The 20,562-nt window shown below is 42.3% G+C and overlaps 1 protein-coding gene across 1 annotated transcript in view; it reads left to right on the forward strand.

Annotated features, from left to right (window-relative positions):
* Nucleotides 1-20,562, forward strand: part of plxna2 (plexin A2) — a 141,910-nt gene that overhangs the window by 64,262 nt on the left and 57,086 nt on the right. The window contains exon 4 of the mRNA XM_049755054.2: nucleotides 346-480. Coding sequence (XP_049611011.1) covers nucleotides 346-480 — 135 coding nt within the window. The remainder of the gene's footprint in view (nucleotides 1-345; nucleotides 481-20,562) is intronic.

Consider the following 20,562-nt stretch of genomic DNA (forward strand, 5'->3'; position numbering starts at 1 on the left):
AAGGTTGTATCGGAATACGCAGCAGCACGTGATCTTAAAATGTTCTGGGACGTCTTGGTGGTTGATATGTAACCGAGCCAGTGTAGGTCATCTCAGGGCAGAGGAATCCTTATGCATTTTTATTTGTCAAGGCCAAAGCACTTCAAAATGCTTGTCATTCCTCTCGAAGTTCCAATTTTCAAGATTTTTTAACAACCTCTCTGCTCAATGTCAAAGAAAGAGCTCCTCTGTACTATTGCTGTAATTAGCTTTTGAAAGACATTTGACAGATGATTGCTGCAGTGCACCGGTTACACTTTTTAGGCCGTCCGTGTCCTTAATGCTCTTCATTGTCTTTCTCCTTAGATTCGCATTGACGGCCCTCCTCATGGAGGTGTGCAGTACGAGACGGTGTCCATCATGAAAGACGGCAGCACCATTCTCCGAGACATGGCGTTCTCCCTTGACCGCGCTCACCTCTTCGTCATGTCTGAAAGACAAGTAAGTGGTGCAAACTCGCAGCGGTCTTTGCTCGCATTTTACTAAAAAGTGCGAGCAGCAAACGGATACCGCCTTGGCCTCCCCTAACAACATGGGTGCAAATCGGCTATAAATAATCTGGGTGGCACAGCAGGGGACATTGTGGCAGCATTTGATAATGAAGGCGAACAATGAGGGCAGGCTGGAAGAAAGAAAAAGATGAGGAAGACGAGTGATGCAGAGAAAGAAAGATAGAGACAACTGAAATGAAGGGCGACTATGTCGCAGAGCCTGATGAGAGAAGGAGGGATGATTGTGAAAGGGGCCGTTGAGGTCGCCCGTGTACTCGTCTTATCAAGAGACACAGCAACATCAGGTGAAGAGCAACCCATTACTGACACACGAGACAGACGTGGCGAGAGGGGACAGTGCAAGGGTGATTGATCACACAAATGTTAATAACATGTGATTGGACAGGCAGAGTTTACCTTTTGGGTCTATATTAAGGATGTTTGCATTATGAATGTGGTGGACAGGCTGATGGTCAAATTATGGATATAGACAGAGAGAGATCGTCTTCATGTAGCAAGCAACCGCCCAGAGCAAACAGGTTAGCGCATGGCAGTGGCACTTTCCACTTCCACTGCTTCATCATTTCCCGGGAGATAAGCGACTGACACAAATAGCTGTGGGGTGTGTGATTTGTTTTATTTCGCACAAAAACAAAAAAAAAAAGATTTCACACTGTAAAAAACACACAGCTTTGTTTTAGGCAGTGTTTGCCTGCTGGGAGTGTAAAAATAAAACAGTGTCACGTTGAATCTCATCTGCGGCAGCTCGGACGCAAACTGCGTCGCTTCTGACTTGAACAAACAAATTTGCACCTTGAATCTCTTTGATTCACGCTTGCTGAAGAAAACTTTTGGTTTTACAGCCATAAATTTGAAGGTTGCTCTAGTGTTTGTTTTTGTTGATTGTATGTGTGCCACTGCATGGGTGGAGCAGTTCAAATGTGATGTTGGATAGAATGAATGTGTTCCCCACAATGACAGCTAAGGACAGCTAATGTAATGGGGGAGCTGGATTAGTGACAATGCAGGTATTTAATCTCAATAATTCATTGTTTTTCATATGTCAGAAATGTCAACAAATGACACGACCCTATTAACACAACTGACAACAATAACGTTTTGAAAGCAGGATCAAAAACGGATGGATGGATATAAAGAGATTTGCATGATTAGCATGGTTAGCGTGGCTCTTGTTCACATTCCAGCGGTTATGTATATCAGAACCAGCTAACAATTTTACCTCTTTCCTTCAGCAGTTTTTCCATCAGTCAGCCCCCCCACCACACACACACACACACACAAGCAGCTTGATTGGTTACATTTCCGCATTATGCAACACAAGTTTATTTGCACGTCAGGCTTTGCATTATATCTATGATTAAGTTGTGGTCGAATGCATGCATGAATTCGACTTGATATTGGAGCAGTGAAGGTAAAGCCTGAAGGCGACACTGCGAGCATAGCAATGCAAACTCAGCCATGAGGAAGTGTTGCAACAGCAGAAAAACTATCCAGCCATTCATGTGAACAAAAGCAAACTTCTGGTCGAATGAAGCCGCAAGTCCTCACGCGAGATCTCAAATGTTGCTTTGCACTAGCAGCCACTTAATAATAATCTAATAATTGCATAGAAGCGGCACACAAACTGTGCAGTACTGCTTGAGCTTTGGTGTCTGTGCTTTGCTCAAGGGCACCTCAACAGTAATCATACTAGCGTCTCTCCAACCTTCCGGTTCCCAATATCATACAAATAGAATACTTATTGCTGCCCTGCATGTGGTTTCTACACCATCTTGGGAGATGGCAAGATAGTTTCCCAAGCATTTGCCTCCATTTAAACGTTAAAAAGCTAGGTCATTAAAGGTGCAGGCATTCCGGTTCGTGTATTCAACGGCATGACAGATTCCCAAACAAAGACAAGTTTGACTCTAAAGTCTTATTCCATATTTACAAAATCCTTTATTCCCGTCTATTCGGCAGATGAAACAAGCTTTTGATGTGAAGTCGCTAAGTGCGAGTGGTGTGAATGAGAAGCGATGTGGCATTAGCATTCATCACATACGCTCCCTCTGCCAGACTTGTTCTCCAGAAGCAGACAAACGTACGCATATAGTTCAGGCTTGTGTTCAAGGGTACCACTCAAGCGTTGCTCCAGACAGACAACTTATGATTATATTGTTTTAAACGACTGTTTTTTTCATGTACTTTTACTGGCAGTATTGCTATCAATGTCCAATATCAGGATATGCATGGATCAATTTGTGTGTGCGTATCTATTGTGTGTCTGTCTGTCTGTCTATCTATCTATCTATCTATCTATCTATCTATCTATCTATCTATCTATCTATCTATCTATCTATCTATCTATCTATCTATCTATCTATCTATCTATCTATCTATCTATCTATCTATCTATCTATCTATCTATCTATCTATCTATCTATCTATCTATCTATCTATCTATCTATCTATCTATCTATCTATCTATCTATCTATCTATCTATCTATCTATCACTCTCTCTCTCTCTCTCTCTCTCTCTCTCTCTCTCTATCGATCTACACACATACATATATACAGATGCGTAATGTTTATTTAATTATTGCCAGTCATCTGATATTTATGAAGGAATATGAACATATAAAAGTAGTCTGGTTACAGTCACTCTTGCACAATACTGCTATATTTAAAAATATTTTTCATAATTTAGTTTCAGAATAGTCCACACTGAATTTTGTTTTGTTTGTCATTCCATAATAAGTTCTCAATTTATTTTCTGTTTGCCAATTTAGCGAGCAAACGTGTTGAGTCTGGCACTGTTTGTTTGTTACTGTCACCATGCAGGCAACATGAGTTCAGTTCCCACTCAATGTTGTTGTGAAGGCGAAAGGTCATATGCATAAATCAGCATGGAGAGGTTCCAACTCAGCCGTGACCACATATGTACATGATATGAAAAGTGAATGGATGAATGCATGGATTCACTTGGCAGACTTTATATTAGCTCTTCTATAAAAACATGATGGGTGATACGAATGAGTCTGTTCCATAATCTTAAATTTCAGACTAGTGATGTCAAATGTCAGACAGCAACGCGAGAAGAAGTCTGGCATCCAGGACCACATCACGACCGCCATCATTTTTCTGAGCGAGCCAGCGAACGGGGCCAAGTGCTTGCTGAGGGGAGGCGGCGAGAACAAAGCAGGGATGATATCAAACACAAAGCAGGACCGATTTTGGCTCCAGTTGCATTTCCTACTCGGAATAACAAAGAGGGTCTCTCCGTAGGAAGGACTTGGTACAGAAAGAGAGCGAGAGGAAAAGAGAGAGAAATATTCACACTCACTTCTCAATCCTGCTTGTGTGTGTGCGTGTGTGTTTTGTGCCTCAACATCACACACCAACCACAAACCACATGGCCCTCTGTTTTCATTTGCATAGATACCGACACAGTGCTCCGGCTCGCACACATGCCGCCTTTTGTCACATTCACTATTAAAATCAGCCCCCCCCCCCCTTTTTTTTAATCGTCATGTACATGCAAATTTGACCCTTTGCTTGGTATTTTTTGTACAATAACATAACTCATATGAAGAATTGATGATTGTTGATTTAATATACCACCCTCTATGTTCTCCTGCTACATGGTAGTAGCAGTTTTGTCTTCGTCCACTGAAGAGCGTGTAACTTTTAGAGATACTACTGCACATGGTCTTCACTAGACAGTGACATAGCCCCTTTGGACCAGAGGGCATCGGACTCTTTATCACCACAGGAATTCCACTCGCCCTGTCACACTTATGCGTTTTTCATTGGCAAAAAGAAGTACCACGTGTTACTAAAGGTGCAATTTGTTGTGGTTGGTCAGTTGTCATAAATATAGCGTTAACATTTACAGAATGACCAGAATATGACTAATTTAAGTAGTATGTTAGTATACACCCAATTTATTAATTTTATTGATGCAGTTGTGCAATTATTTAGTCTCGTGGAGTAAGTGTTCACGTTTGAAACCATCTTGCTGGCATTATCTATTTAAATTCTTATTTTTATCCCATTCATGTTGCTTTCTGGCAATGCACCACATTTGGATTCAGGTTGATGTGTTGGGTTTTAATAATTATCATGAGTTTAAGTCAACGTCGAGTCTTCATTTCTTTACTTTTTGTTGAAAATGGATGGAAGAGACTAACAGATTTCAAATTATTTTATAGAATTTTTTGTCACGTGATTATTAGCCTCTTTTCAAGCAAATTTTATATTGTTAATCTTCATTTCCACTAAAAGGTACAATAGAGTTCAATTACCATTACAATCTAGATTTTTTTTTCCATTGTAGTCCACCCTAACACACAAGGGACCATTCTGACTGTCAATCAACAAAAAGCAGTCAGTGCCCTGCGCCACACTCCACAAGCTAACCAAAGATTACAACTGCAACAGCTCTCCAGTGAATGGAAACTAAAAAGAGGGACAGGGATTTGTGATTTAATGCAAATTTGTAGCCAAAGAGCCAACAAGAACCATGGCCGCTGAAAATGAAAATCATTGTTTCATAGTCAGCATTTAATCACAATTGCCGTGCAGTTACACTGCCAACTACTGGTTTGGGCATTTGCCATCCAATATTAAATGAAATTTTATTTATCACTTGACATTGTAGACAACACAAGAACCACTTGGCTCTTTTGTTGTTCAGTACAATGCAGCCTGTTGGGATAAATAGCGCCAGTTACTGCTGCTCTCTTTCTATCGGACTTTTGATTGTCAATATGTCTATGATATTTTTTGTTCCCTTTTGTGGTGACTGTTCTCTGCTTTTATGGCTGCTGGCAATTCGCACACGGTGGAGAATAATCAGTGAGTGTGTTAAGTGTCAGTTGCTTTGGTCAGCGGCGAGTGCGGCGAGCCAAGTCTGTGATGTATTATTCATGGTGAAATTTTACATCTGAAAGGATTTTGAAGTGGTACACGAAGGATGGACCGTAAGGTTTTTGAAGCACAGTCTTAATAAAGCTCAGTTATTGGTGTGAATGATATTTTATTTTTTCCAATGTTTTAAAATAAGTTGCAGTCTTGGGTATGGACTGAGTAATTGAAGCCTTTTTCCCCACTAGGGGATAATGTAAATAAAAATAATCAGTCTAGGGTCAAACTTTGGCTGAAATAAAAGTTTTTCTTAACTGTGAGATTTAACTGTGAAGCATTTTACAATTCTTAAATGCCATTAAGCATGAAACAATGTTAGCCCCTGTATATTAAAGCGAGCGGCGGTCACATCAGGAAGAGGTTTTAAAAAAAAGCAAAATAGACTTAGGGAGCTCTATTTTTGTGACTGGTATAAATTCTACACAGTGGGTGGGCCCACTCTGTGCAGAAGGGGATTAGAGCTGCTGTTGGTAAATTCACAGATGAGTGCAGGCCACAAAGAGGGAGGGCTGCACCGCTGTGGAGGTGCTCACACTGAGATGCGGGATAGAGGACCAGACTTTCATTTCCCCCCGCCTCATAGAACTGCTCCCATGCCCGAGTTGCATTCCGCTTGAATGGTGAAAGTGAAAACACCTTGTAGGGTTGTAATATAGACACAGTTGCCACACGGTGGGCTTTCTCATCCATGTGTTGCTGTCAATCTCTTTAGCACACATTAAACCACCCCACCATTTCCATCCTTTTCTGACCTGGTTTCATGAAATGCCGACATTCCTACTCAAAGATTATCAGAAAATAAAGGACCTTTTTTCCCCCCAACCATGGCAATTTCTCCCAGGTGCTCAGCTGTGAAATTTGAAATCCATGCATGGTTTCTCTCCTTTTTCTTTTTTGGTTTAGTCATTTTGTATGAGGCTTCTTGTCAACCTATTCCCTCTTTCAAGCTCCCCAGCCATTCTCACTGTGGGCTCCCTTTATCGACCTTCCCTCTCCTCTGAACCCCCCACTCTTCACACGCACACATGCACACACACACACGCACGTGCCACAAGAGCTTTGTTTGGTCGGTGTGGGTAGATTGGAAGGAAATTGGTTCAGCGGTTACTAAGGCATGAGGAATCAGAATTCATTCACACATTATCCAGGATTATAGCTGGCACGGCTCGTCATGTATGTATTAATGGCCTCGGAACACACTTGTGTTCCGGGATACAATTCAAAATCAACAATGACGTTCCACTGATGTGGAATAATCATCAATGATTGTTTGAGGAGAAAAGGCCAGGCAAGGCATGTTTACTTGTAGAGTACAAGTAGCCTACACAAGGCAAGTCACAATTTTTGAAATCTACACAAAATGTCAAGAAAGCAGAGTAAATCATGACATAAAAAGAAATTAAACATTCATTAATTCAAATAGAAGTAAGGATAAAGCATGAAGTACCTTCAGTTCTCTCACTTTCTTTCACTTTCACTTTTGTCCGTGTTGAAATCTTACAGGAGGAGATCACAACCAGAGTTTCTCAGAAAAGATTCAAATGGATACACATTGAGCCAGGGCAAAGAATGGAGTACTCATTGGGCTTATATGGTCCGATATCCTGACACAAGTTACAACTCAAACATCATCATTCTGGATGTAGAGCGGCTGTTTTATAGCTCGTTCAAAAAGTTGGCCGTTACAGTCGTCTAACCTGCTGGAGACAAATACATGGATTAGTACCACAATATGCAAAAGTCAACAACCAAAATCCTAAGCAGAAATACAAACTCAGGGACCTTTTTTCTTCGAGGCAAAACTGCTTACCGCCAACCCAGTAATCATTCGCCAAAGAGAGATGATGAAATTCTAATCTTCTTGGCCTGTCCTTGAATTCTAATGAGCAAACTTTCAAAGCAGCAATAACCCTAACCAAGGGTAGATTTATACGACATTGTTCCAGTGACAAAATTCAGTAGTTTTTTTTTTTTTTTTGTTAACAATTGTTACGCAGCAGAACTGCAAAACAAAAGAAAAATGAAATCCTCACACTCAAGCCACTTCCAAGTGTGAATCGAAAGCAGATTCGATACCTGCCTGCCTGATACCTCATCAATGCTAGCCTGACGAAATTTGAATATGCCAGTTGTTGACATATGCATACTAGCAACTGCCCAAACAACACAGAAACAGCTGCTTTAAAACAAATATTCAGGAGAAGCGTAGAAGGTTAAATATGGTATATACTACAGGTATATAGATAATCGAAATGGCAGATGGCAGCCAGCCGCGTAATACCAAGGTTACTGTCACTTAAAATTATGGGTTCGTGACTCAGTCCAGATGAACTAAGATATTTATTCATGAATTTTATTTTTCATATCAGTGTTGCCTTTTCCTGGTGTTGACGGTTGTGTAGTTGTTTTCCTACATGTATACGTACGTGAATGCAGCTTGTTTCATGTGTTGAGTAACTGTCTGCTATTGGACATGTGTCACTTTAAAATACTCATGGCTGTCAAAACAAATCTGAAATAGGGACTAAATCAAAATTGGGTGTTGAACATATAAATCCAGCACATGGTCTACATACTGTAGAATTTTTTTGTCTGACTGCCAGACCCTATTTCAAGATTGAAAACCAGATTCTAGATTGAAACTGGCTGGTAGAGCCTACTTGTTGTTGGCCTGTCCTTGGTACTCCTAGGACAGACAGACTGCCCTCGTTGGCTTGCGCTGGCCCCAGGGCAGTGTGGCTGGCTTTCAGCTGCCAGAGAGTGAACAAGCCCAGTAGCTTTGACCTTTGGCCTCTGTCACGTTCTGACAAGAGTTTCAGTGAGCTGACATCCCAAGACACGCACAAAAAAAGAAGCAGTGCTTGGTATGAAAGAGGTCAGTGGAATGTGAATTCTGCTAGAGTGGCGGGGGTCATAAGTCACTCTGGTACATGTTGATCTTTCTAGTTCCCATGTTGTTTACTTACAGTTGCCCATGTATGTCCACTCTATGAATGATGATTTACTTGACATTTTGAAAAAAAAAATAGCTAGAAATATATGAATAACATGGCTTGTGGCACCAAAATGATCAACTTGTAAAAAGTCCATGCAGAGTAAAACATCAAACATGCAGTGATGCTCAAGCCTTTCCAGTGCACTTTTTTTATAATTTGCTAAAGACAAAAGAAATGCTGCAATGTTTCATATGTGCCAATATAAAGTCCATTTGCGTAGTCATCTAGCACAATCTCAGTGTGCCCTTTTCTGACTTTGCTCCGGAAGAGACAACAATCTCTGTGACAGCAGGTCTCGGCTTTGATTGATAGTCCCCAACGTTGTCGTGTGCATGCGATCCCATTGGTGGCCGTGATAGACGAGGCTCAGCAAATCAATCGCACTGCCGCTTCCTTGTCCAGGTGCTTTAAGATCGAGGGTGGTCTGCGAGATTCTTCGCAATTTCGCTGACAGGCTCGCTTGCTATTGACACCTGAACAAATTAGGACAAATTCCCTCGTCGATACGCTCATCCATTATTATTAATGATACCATTTGCCTTTTCATTCTAATGAGGGCCCTTTTTTTTTAAGTTGTTCCACTGTCTTAACCGTGTTACCCCAAGCCTCTTAAAGAACTCCAGACTGGAAATGAAAGATTTCTAAATGTTGCCGTAAATATCGAAGTTTCAAATTTGTGTGCCATTGTGTGTCATTGCAATGCAATACGGCTGCTTTAATGTATGTACAATAGATCAGGTCAGGGGTTAAGGGAAGCTTGCCGTTAGCTGAGTCAATTCATCAAACCGAAGGGGGACACCACAGGGTGGGCGAGGTCACTTACACAGAGCCCCTCACTCATTTTCATATAGCGCCTGTCTGCTCAAGCACCGCTTGTCATTTATTTCATGATGATCGATTCACGCGTCCTTCCCCTTTTTGTGCGGGTCCTAGTGGTCTTGTACAAGTTTGCGTGTTAGCCTCTGTTCCCCGGGTGCTGGCCGATCAGACAAAAGCGCGTGATTCATTTGCATGAGTAGGCATTGTTAATTGACTTAAGGCAGGATTAGTGCTAATCAGGTTTTCTGCCCTGGAACCAGTGGCCAATCCTAACCTCATTAGTGGAGGGGAGCGCATCCCATCAGCCCCCCATCAGGCAGTTAATTGGTAGAAACCTGAGCACCCAGTTGCCTGTTTGAAACTCATCTAACAACCTATCTTGAGCCTTCTCTTTCACTTTCCTTGTAAACTAGTCAAGGTCAACAAAAGACAGTCGCAGAACGCAGGCTTCAGCAAGGCCGACATCATCGTTCAGACTGCGTGTTAGCAATACTGTGTGGATTTGCAAGCCTCTGTACCATAGCCAGACAGATGAGCAAGACTGGAGGTGTTAACAAGACTGTGAGAGATAGCAAGACCGTGGGTGCCAAAGACACTTTGGTCGTGAGTCAAACCTGGTGTGCAGTGTAGTAGTGGGATGTAGTAGTTGGCATATGGTGTACATGGTGTCCTGTTTACATGTAATGTAATATATACATGCTTGGCCTGTCGTGTGAAATATAGTACAGTATCTGGTTGTGTTCTATGTAGTTGATACGCAGCATGTAATATTTTTGTTATTTGTAGTGTATATTTGGTGGTGTTGTAGTCTCCGTATTATGGTTGTGGGCTGTACTATGTCGTTTACATGTAATGTAGTTTCTATGTGGCATATTGGCATGTATTTTTTGTACTATTTGTGAAATATAGTGTATAGTTGATGCATTATTTAGTATAGAAGTGACAAGTGTCTGATATTATATATTAGCTTCATCATCATGCGTGTCACTGTGAACTTCACTAAATCAGCACTGACCTCAGGGCACGAGATTACGCACGCACACGCACTACAGTAACCTCCGAGTGACATAATAAGGGCTAACGAGGGAAAGGAAACCTGACACACAGACTGTATGACACTTTTGTTGTGCGTTACTATGGTGGCCAAGACTCACACACAATTGTATATACTGCGTCGCCTGGTTACACAATAGTCAACTTTCCGTCCTTGTATTGGAGAGGAATGTGTGTATATACCCTTACTAAGAATCCATCTTGCCACATTAATCAGCTTCATAATTAAGAGCTGTGTGTCTGTCAGCCACCTTCATGCACCCTCCTCTTCCCGTCCCCTTAATTTCTGTCTGTCTGACTATTTAATGGCACAGTATTTTTTTTTCCCCTCCGTAACTGTCTCCCACCCTTTCCTTGGTCTGTGCAAAATGGGGCTGGCATTTATTGTGGGACTAATGGTGGCGTTTCACTGCACCTAATTTTAGGCTTTAATTGCAATAATTATTTACAAGCCTAATTAGAGCCCATAGAAAGTCAGACAGACAGGAGCAGCTGAATGGACCATAACTGGATTTGGGGGGGGGGGGGGCTTTCAGCGATGAAATGTGCGGGCGGTCATGTGATATGGTTTGTTGGTTGAGCTCATTTAATGCTTTGTCCATGCCAGCATGTGTGGTTGAGATTTGTGTATTTTACACCCATTTATTGATTTATTTATGTCATTATCATCTTATAGTGGAAATAATAGAAATAATATGTCAGAGGTTGTACAGCCATCATTTTTCTCTTCTATACTGTGCCTTTTTAGTGCATGGAATAATTTTGTTCAGGCTGGGCGTAATATGGTTACAGTCCTTTTGTTTCTAATCGTCGAATAAATTATTGCTAATTTTGGTATTAAATTATTGTGTCACTCATAGTAAAAAAGATATGCAATCAGCGCTATGTATAAATTATTGGCTCACTTCAAGTTTTCTTAGTTTGTTTGTTCTACAAGGTGATAGCTAGATTCAAATGTTGTGGGAATGCTATATTTAAAAATGAAACTGCATTCTTGAGTAGTGGCCACCAACGGCCTATATTGCAGCCCAGCCCTAATTACTCACCCAAGACTTATTATTACTTTTCCACTGTGATTATAAGTATGCCTGCTTCACTGTCAGTCCACACCTGATTCCTTCCTATTGGCTTTTAAAGACGGATTTTTTTCTTTCTTTTACCCTGGAGAGAGGAGCTAAGGCTTGTAAAACAGCTCTATTTGTATGGACGTATTCATCGCGTGCACTTGATGCATTGTTTGTGCTATGGCCAATACCCGATAATCTGTACGTGTCCTCTAACGGCTCAGCAAACAGTCATCTGCTTGACGGGATAAAATCCTTTCGTCTCCCCAATGGATCAACATGTATATGTATTATTCTGTCTTTTCCAGCCACGTCTTCTTCCTTTTTCATCTGTCCTGTCAACATAGCATCCAGGGGGAGGTCTCAGCCCCACATTGCCGGTCTTCTCTCCTGTAGCTCCCTTTGGCAAAACTGTCAGTGTGAGCGTCGGTGATGGATGCAGTGTCGCAGACTCTGTGTGTGTCTGCATATTTCTCTGGTTCACTAGTATTTTCTTTCACTTTTAGACTTCGGACAAGATGTTGGAGGGCGTCAGTGGGAGTTTCTGCTCATTTGTGAGGTCAGAGGCCGCTGATGTTGGAGGGCCCGCTAACTTGTAATTGTATTTCAAGTTATTTTTCTTGAGTTCACATCCTCAAAGAATGGTCTGGTTTAAGAAGTAAGGACAAGAATTTCCACAAACACTTTTAACATTAAACAGGAATTTGGGGGAAAGTATTTTTCCACTTGTCTTTTCTGATCGGTTAGTTTACTAAAACATTAATGACAGGGCTGTGGGGGGGCCATTGGGAATTTCTAGATAATGTACAGGATGAGCCCCCCACTACAAACCACAACCCCCCCAATCGAATGCTGTCACGAGCTGTCGAATATTGGCTTTTGGATCTGATCATTCGAGGGCGGATCATTCTCTGGAGAGCCCATCAATCACTGTTGAGAGGGCGGTGTCTTGCTGTGATTCATGTACTGCAATGAAATCGACTTTTGGGGACTGGGCTTGACAAATACTGGGAGTAAAAGACCTGTTTTTGAATGCTTATAGTCACACCAAAGGAGGATGGATGGAAGGATGGCATGCTGTGCATCTGTGCAATATTGCAGGAGGATTATTTGAAAGAACACATGGACAGATAAGGCAGCCTTTTGAAATATTACCGTTCTTCTTGACTTGACTTGTAAATCAGATCTCTAGAGCCACTAGGTTACCTTGTAGTAACAGAGCTGTGTGAGGGATTTGGGGCAGGAATCCAATGCAACAGCTCTAATTTGCCCTGAAAGGTGGGGGAACTCGCAGATGAAGGATTTATTTATTCCAGCTGAAGCAAGTGGGGAGCAGTTAATTTGGCAGAGCCTGTCTGAGTGACTCACACACACGCACGCATAGACAAGGCAGCATGGGCACGTTGTGTTGATTTTCTTCTCCTACCAAACAAAGACATGTAGGCTTTTTGCCTCTCACTGCTGGAGATTAGTGGCTGTCTTCTTCTTTTTCTTTTTCTTTTTCCCCAATAAGCGTGTGGAAGCACTGTGTTGAATGAGTGGAGCAGGGCGACCAAATGCAGCTTGGACCAGGGTTTATTGAAGGAAAGGGGGAAGATGAACAAAGACACAGGCGGAAAGAGGCTCATGGACAGCGAGCGGGAAACGGAATTCCCCTCGGACTAAGAACAGACTAGGGAGAGGTTCTGACCGTGAGCCTCCACACGAGAAGGAAATAGACGAAGGCACAAGAGACGCAAACACAAACGGGAAACAACAGTAGACACCGACAGGGGGAAACACACGGGTGGGGTTTAAATACATGAGGAAGCAGGTAACCGACATTACAGTAATGAAAGGGGTGTGGCTGAGGAAGTCGCCGGCTGAGCGTCCTCTGGCACGGACGTGACAGTGTTGAGCAGGCCAGTTACTTTTTGCTGGGGCAGTACAGTCAAGCACTGCTTCCTAAGTAAAGTCCCATGAGTCACATTTGTGTGCCCGGAGAGATGGGGCATCAGGTGTGCTGCAGGAAATTGTCCAAATCACGTGACCAGAAAATGATCTGTGTACTGCAAATAATGAATTATTGAATGAATGAATCATCTATCTATGCCAGTCGTTCTCAAAAATCAGGATTGGGGCACGGTCCAATTTTTTGTTTTGTTTGTGTGGTTGTTTGCCATACAAGAATAAAGCACAATTACACATCCACAGCAGTAGGTGGCAGTAGTGCTAGTGTTGGGTTGTTTAAAGATAGCCCATTGTCATAATGTGAGTGTGGATGTTTTTTTTTTTCTTCGAGATGTGCCCTGTTTTGACTGGTGAACAGCTCAGTCAGCTGTGATGGGTTCTCTGTAACCTCCATGGCAAGTAGTTCAAAAGACTTATTTACACTCTGTTTGTATGTGGCAATATTTGCTACGGTGGAGTTTCATGATTGTCAATGAAAATGTACATGGTTTACAGGTTTCACATTATGCAGACATACCGTCAAACATAAGCACCATCCAGACCCTCCGCAGACCTTCTCCACCGATCAGTGCACATGCTTGTTGACAGACATCAATAAGTGTAGCAAGCAGGACCCCTTATCCCTCACACACTTCCCGTATACTACAAACACGCACACACACATCCTCACGCTTGTTGATGTGCAATGGCCTTGGCGGCTTCCTCATTAGCGGCCGCATTGACAGCCAGGAATCCCGCCGAGAGAGAGCGCGAGACACACACTGACAGACAGTCGAGAAATTCATCGAAATTCCGGTGTGAGGAGTTAACCCTCGCCGAGCCTGAGGCAAGCTGGAGGAGAATATTGTGTGACGGATGGACTGCCAGGAAGTAAACATCGTCACAAAAGGAATAAAGGCGGTATGATGCGATCTTGCTTGAATGTTGGGTTTCATCTTTGCTTAGGATGCAGGCCACACTTGCCCCATTCACTTAACATTGAGGAATTAATTGAAAGAGGACAAAGAAAATTTGAATTTCGGTAGTCTGCTCAGTCAAAAGCACAGTTGGAGTACAACCTGACTGCCTGCTTGTCCAAAAAGAGGATTGAGGACATAAATAATTGATACACTCCTGACTGCATCGACCGCTTTGACTTTATACTCCACACTGCTTGATTCATTCACTCAATTGTTTTATACACTCTGTGTCTCCTCATCACTCCTTTGCCCATTTTCCTGTTTACCCTGCGACGGGACGTCTTGTATTCTAGACTTATTTGCTTTGCTCTCACTGTGTTTCTGTCTCCATGGGTATTGACTTGTCTCCTCCCATTTTTTTTTGTGCCCCCCCCCCCCATCTCCTCCAGTGTCTTCTCCTTTATTTCTCCTTTGCTGTGAGCTCCTGCATCTCTTCAAACATCTAAGTCATGCTGCATCTGTTCATGCTGCAACTTAAGTACATAACAAACACAGGACCCCTGTTCATCAATCATTCACTTATCTTGGTTTTTAGTTCAAGGTGAATTTGCATCTCATGTTTTTGGAGTGCTGACTCGTGTTTTGTGTGAAATTCTAATATTGGACATGGGAAAAGAACAAGAGTTTGGCCCAGATGAGAGAAGACACTAATGAGTGTGCAATTAGAAGTCAGCGGAACACATTGAAGTATATTATTACCTCTTTATATTCACCATCATGACCAGAGGGTCAGCATTAATGCAGGACTGTGACTTGAGTTCAAGCGGCGGTCAGTGAGGCCGACGTCTGACCCCTCCTCTTTTTTTTCTCCCCTCTCTTACTCCCGATGAGTCCCCACAATCTTTGCCGTGCCAAGAGGAGGCACTAAATTCTCAGGAGATGTTGGGTTGGAAGCCTTTCAATACCCTCTAAATCCCCCCTCCAGAACTTGTTTGTGGTTGTTTAACATAGAAATAACATTTTTGGGAGTTTGTCTTGCTTGGAAGTGAATTTGGGAGATGAAACAAAGTTTGGAGACTCACCAGGGACCTCCTGTTGATTAATCCTGTAATGTGAGACGACGCTCACTCACGTCGGCTCTAATTCGTCACCATGCAAGAGAGGAAGGAAGGAAGGAAGGAAGGAAGGAAGGAAGGAAGGAAGGAAGGAAGGAAGGAAGGAAGGAAGGAAGGAAGGAAGGAAGGAAGGAAGGAAGGAAGGAAGGAAGGAAGGAAGGAAGGAAGGAAGGAAGGAAGGAAGGAAGGAAGGAAGGAAGGGATCTGATGGCTTCTTGAGAGATGTAGTAAGATGGTTGGTTTGGATTGAAAACCACAAATAGTACCCCAAAATCTTCCTTGCTGATGTTTCCACTCGCCCCACATCCCGAAGCCTTGGCCAAATTTGATGAACAAAATCCATGTGTATGTCCGTTTGATTATGTAGGATAGACATGGACCAAAGTAGCTGGCAGACACAATAGTGGTTTTAAAGCTCTTGATTTTCCCAACCATGTCATTTTGAAATCTGGTCTCATGTCAATGTGAGCTCTCTTAACCCTTTACAGGGGATTCATTATTTAAAACCAATAGGCACATACTGATCAAAGGTACTTGAGAAAAAAATGATGTCATAGGAAACCATAGGGTCAAGTGTTTGTCATCATAAACCATTTAAATACTATGCAGGTCATATTTCAAATAAGTGTTGAGGTTGTTAGTTGTTCTGTGTGTTTGTTCTACTGAAGGGCTGCGAAGGTGGCAAGGTTCTCTGCAATAGACTCTGGCTCAACTATTTAAATATTCAGCATACTTGCTAAGGTTTTCTGAAGCCACTATTTACTTTCTTCCTCACTCCAAAAACATGCCTGTTAGGTCTACTGGGCGACTCTAAATTGTCCATAGGTGGTAATGTGAGTTGGGATGCTTATGTGGTCACTGTAGCATTACTAAAATAACAAATCTTAAGGGAGAGCTCACAATTGTGTGCTCTACTGTATATCTTTGAATTCTCAAATTTTCTTTCACCCCCAACCTATCCTACGTTGACTTCCCACACTGCAACTTAATAAGAGCAGGACAAAAAAAATCAATGCTGTATATTTCGAGACAAAATGTGTTTGTGTCAAACAGCTTGTCGGCCAACCCCTCGACATCTGCAACAACACTGTGAAAGCACTTCCTTGTGCTGTGAAATAGAGCTGTCTGCGGCTAGGGAGACAGTTGGTTGTCCGACCTCGCGCTGAGTTTCTTTGTTTTATTTTGGATCTTTAAGGCCTGCTGTTCTATCCGCATGCGAATGCCATTTTTTTTACTTTTACATATTTGCTCCCGCAATGTGGGCTCGGAAGCAAATATCCTCGCGGTTGTGGCAAGGCAAAGCTCGGAGGGCTCAGTGGAGCCACACCACTTATTGCTGGTTTGTCCCTAAATCCAATGTCTGATGCTAGCCAACGTCATAGCTGTCAGTATGCTTTGACGGTATCTCAAACGCATTTGAAACTGCGTTTTAAAAAATGTCACATAATGTATATTTTTAGACCATGTTTTTTATTTTATTAGTTAAATAATTATCGACCTTTATTATACACCTCATGCAACTCTACAGTTTTTATTATTGTCTTTATTGTCTGAGTTAGAGTACATCTTTATTCTTGGTTATGACTTTGTGTAGTCATTAATCTTGTAATCATTATTTTACCTAAGGTGTATGATTTGAGATGTCTCACCAAGGACTTTTTTCTCAGAAGGTTCAAATCCCTTAGCTCATCTTCAGAGGCACCAACGTGATGCTCACTAGCATGGTAGTGGGAGAGTATTTTAACATAAGGAGATATGGTCAAGAGAAGATTAAAGCAAAAAATGGTGGTTACGGGGGACTTAAGGGGCTCTTAGATTTTTGAACTGGGAGTATTTGCTCATCTTTTGTGCTCGTGTCCTTTGCAAACACTGGCTGATACGCTCCAGTCTCATTCGCCCCTCTGTGCTGCAATGGTATTGTGTCGGTGATCGATGTTGCTCATTCCAGTGATGTGGTAGCCTGGCTAGCCCTCATTAAATATAGAAAGCATGGCGTGGAGGACTCGATGTGCATGTCCATACATCTTTAAAAGGAGGTAAAGGAGATCCCAAAGGTGCCAGATGTTTCACCACGTACAGCTGAGGGGTTTTGAAGGTTGGAGGTGCCCGGCATTCGCACGGGCTTCTTCCTGAGGTCAGAGCCCTACACCGTTGCCTTGGAAACAGGCCACAAATTAGCTTCCTGTGCATTACTGCTGACAGTGGGACTTTTTTCTTTCTCTATTTGTCGCCTCATCACAGAGAGGCGCATCTGGTACCACATAGAGCAGGTCTCCTCACAACAACAGAGCAATGGGACATTTCCACTTCACTCAGTTCTCCTTTATCCACCTTTATTCTCTCTGGTTCTTTCTTCTCCTCAGCTGTCGCTGCTCAGCCATCCATCACTGAGCTGCGGCGGACGTTGGCCGGGTCTCTCGGTAGAGGCATGGAGGCAGTGAAATGGAGCCATTTGTCATCTGTCACAAAGACATAGAAACAAATGAAAGCCTCTCTTGCAAAAGCACGTACATTGTCAGTGCCATAGCGATAACACCTTCATACCACTGGGGACACGCCTTCTTCAACGCCTTTGTGAAAATATAAACAGCCGTAATGATGAAATGCCACCCCTGTGTCATCTGTGTTACGTCATGTCTTGAAAAAAAAAAAAAAAAAAAAACTTTTGAATGTAGTTTTGCCAACAAAACACACAATAGTAGCACTGATGCTCACTCGAACAAGGCATGAGAAGTATCCTGGTTGGTCCACCAGTATTATATCTGCGGTCTCCATGGCAACGCCAGAGTCCCTGTTCACCATATTAAAAGTCAATGTGGCATCCAATTGAAGCTGTTTTTAACATGACAGCACACTGTAGCTTTTTTGACACATCCAAAGCTGCATTGAAACTGCGTTAATAATGGAAGCCCATTCAGCCTGATCTTGAGGACGCTGTTATGTTAACCCTTCTGCTGCCAGCAGTCGTTGACATTGCCAGACAATAGAGTGCAACTTCAGTTCTTAAATAGCACCCCTGCTTAGGTCATCTTAAGCTACTATTGTATTAGCATTCATTTGCCGGGAGCGGAGGCTCTCTCGCTAACATTCCCCCGCAGGTCAGCGGAGGTCGTCTGGGCCACCGCTGCGTGTCTTCCCCAAAAACAAAGATCTGTGCAAACAGGTTTTATGACACCGTGCGAACGCACACACACACAGACCCTTACACACACACATGCATACACTAATGCAGGAGAAGAAGCATCATTGTGCAGCCCTGCTGTGTTGAGTGACTGTAGCGTGTGCTGAGCAACAGCTGCTGTATTCCTCCAACATCACCACCCCCTCCCCACATTTACAGCACTGCTGGCCCATGCTGCTCTCTGTGCAATGCACTACACAACAATAAATACTCTTATTTCTCAACTCTCCCATTTGTTTTCCTGTAACATTTTTGTATTTAGTTTATGTTTGGCTGTCCCCTGGCTGTTCAACGTTCACCTTTCCCAATCTCTAAAGGCTGCCTCTTTTTCTCAGAGGTGCCTAAAGTATTTAGTCCAACTCAAATTGGCTATTCAAGGTAAATGTTTTCATGCCTCTGTCATAAAACCAAAACAAATCACATTTTTCATGGTCACCTAGTCGGAAATTAGTTTATTACTGGATAAGTGATAAACATAATTTAGAGTCAGTCTAGTGAATGGCGCTTACGGGCACAGCAAAGTGGTAGGAAAAGGCCCTTTATGGATTTCAAATGAAGTTTAAACAGGATTTGGTAATTAAGTTTCCAAAGGTGGGGGCAGTGTAGAACAACAGCAGTGTTCTAGCTAATTGGTTAGGTAATCCGAACTAGACCAGGCTATGCACGAGTACCACCGCCTTTGCTGCAACTCGCTGTTAGCCGGCGGCCGTGTTGGTCATCAGTCAGCGCCTCTGCCACTGATGTGACCGTGTCTGCAACTCATTACAGCGCGCCACCTGTTTGTCCCCAAGCAAGTCCTCCTTGAGGTGATGGGGGGTTAGTCTAACAGGAGCATCCCTGTGCACAGTGTCGGGATTGTCCCGCAGCGTCAATGGCTCTCTTTGTCCCCCTCCCTCAACTGTAGCCCCCGCCCCTACCCCATCTTGTCACTCTGTTGCTGTTGGCGGTCAGACAGGTGGGGGGTTATTGAGCCTTTGAGGAGCAAGGATTAAACAAAGAACTGATATGATACAGTCTGGAAGAGTGCTCTTCACGGCAGCTGAGGCCAGAGTTTGCTGTCAGCTACATTTAATATGATATTGTGAAGGAGCAACTCAGTAGATGAGTGTGTAGCCTTGCTGCCACAACACAAGGTCCTGGATTTGAAAATACATTACGGGATGTCAGCTTTGCTCTTTTGTGCCATATGTTGGATTCAGTGAAGTCTCTAAATAAATTGTATTAGAATAAATGTACTGGATGTACAGGAGGCTACTTTAAGAAAGTCAAAGACTTAACTGCATTCGGTCATTACAAAAACCTATACGTTAGGTTCATTAAAACGTAAATAAAATGTTGAGTTTGGCTAGAACTCAAAATATAGTCATAGAAACTTGGGAGTTAGGTTCATTGAAGAACTGAAAGAGTTTGTTGATTGAAGACTTTATTTTTTTATTTTTTTACTTACTTACTTACTTACTTACTTACTTACTTACTTACTTACTTACTTGCTTGCTTGCTTGCTTGCTTGCTTGCTTGCTTGCTTGCTTACTTACTTACTTACTTACTTACTTACTTACTTACTTACTTACTTACTTACTTACTTACTTACTTGCTTGCTTGCTTGCTTGCTTGCTTGCTTGCTTGCTTGCTTGCTTGCTTGCTTGCTTGCTTTCTTGCTTGCTTGCTTACTTACTTACTTACTTACTTACTTACTTACTTACTTACTTACTTACTTACTTACTTATGTGCTTGTTTGTTTTTTGTGTGCTTGTTTGTACCAAAACGTACGCATCTGACATATTTGCAAAAACATGCATATTTGCATTATCAAAGGCTAAATTGCAAAATTCTTGTTAATATTACTCAACAGTGCCTACTAAACAAATGTATGATTATTACATAATTAGTCATTGTTCTCTTCTATTAAATGTTTGTTACAAAGATATCGATGAACATATTAATCATAAATAATAAATTCAATTAATATTTCTGAATTAGTTTGATTCTATTTTCTTATTTTCCCTATAGTACTTGATAACTGGCATG

Source organism: Syngnathus scovelli, chromosome 2, assembly GCF_024217435.2.
Source record: "Syngnathus scovelli strain Florida chromosome 2, RoL_Ssco_1.2, whole genome shotgun sequence".
Lineage (NCBI taxonomy): Eukaryota > Metazoa > Chordata > Actinopteri > Syngnathiformes > Syngnathidae > Syngnathus > Syngnathus scovelli.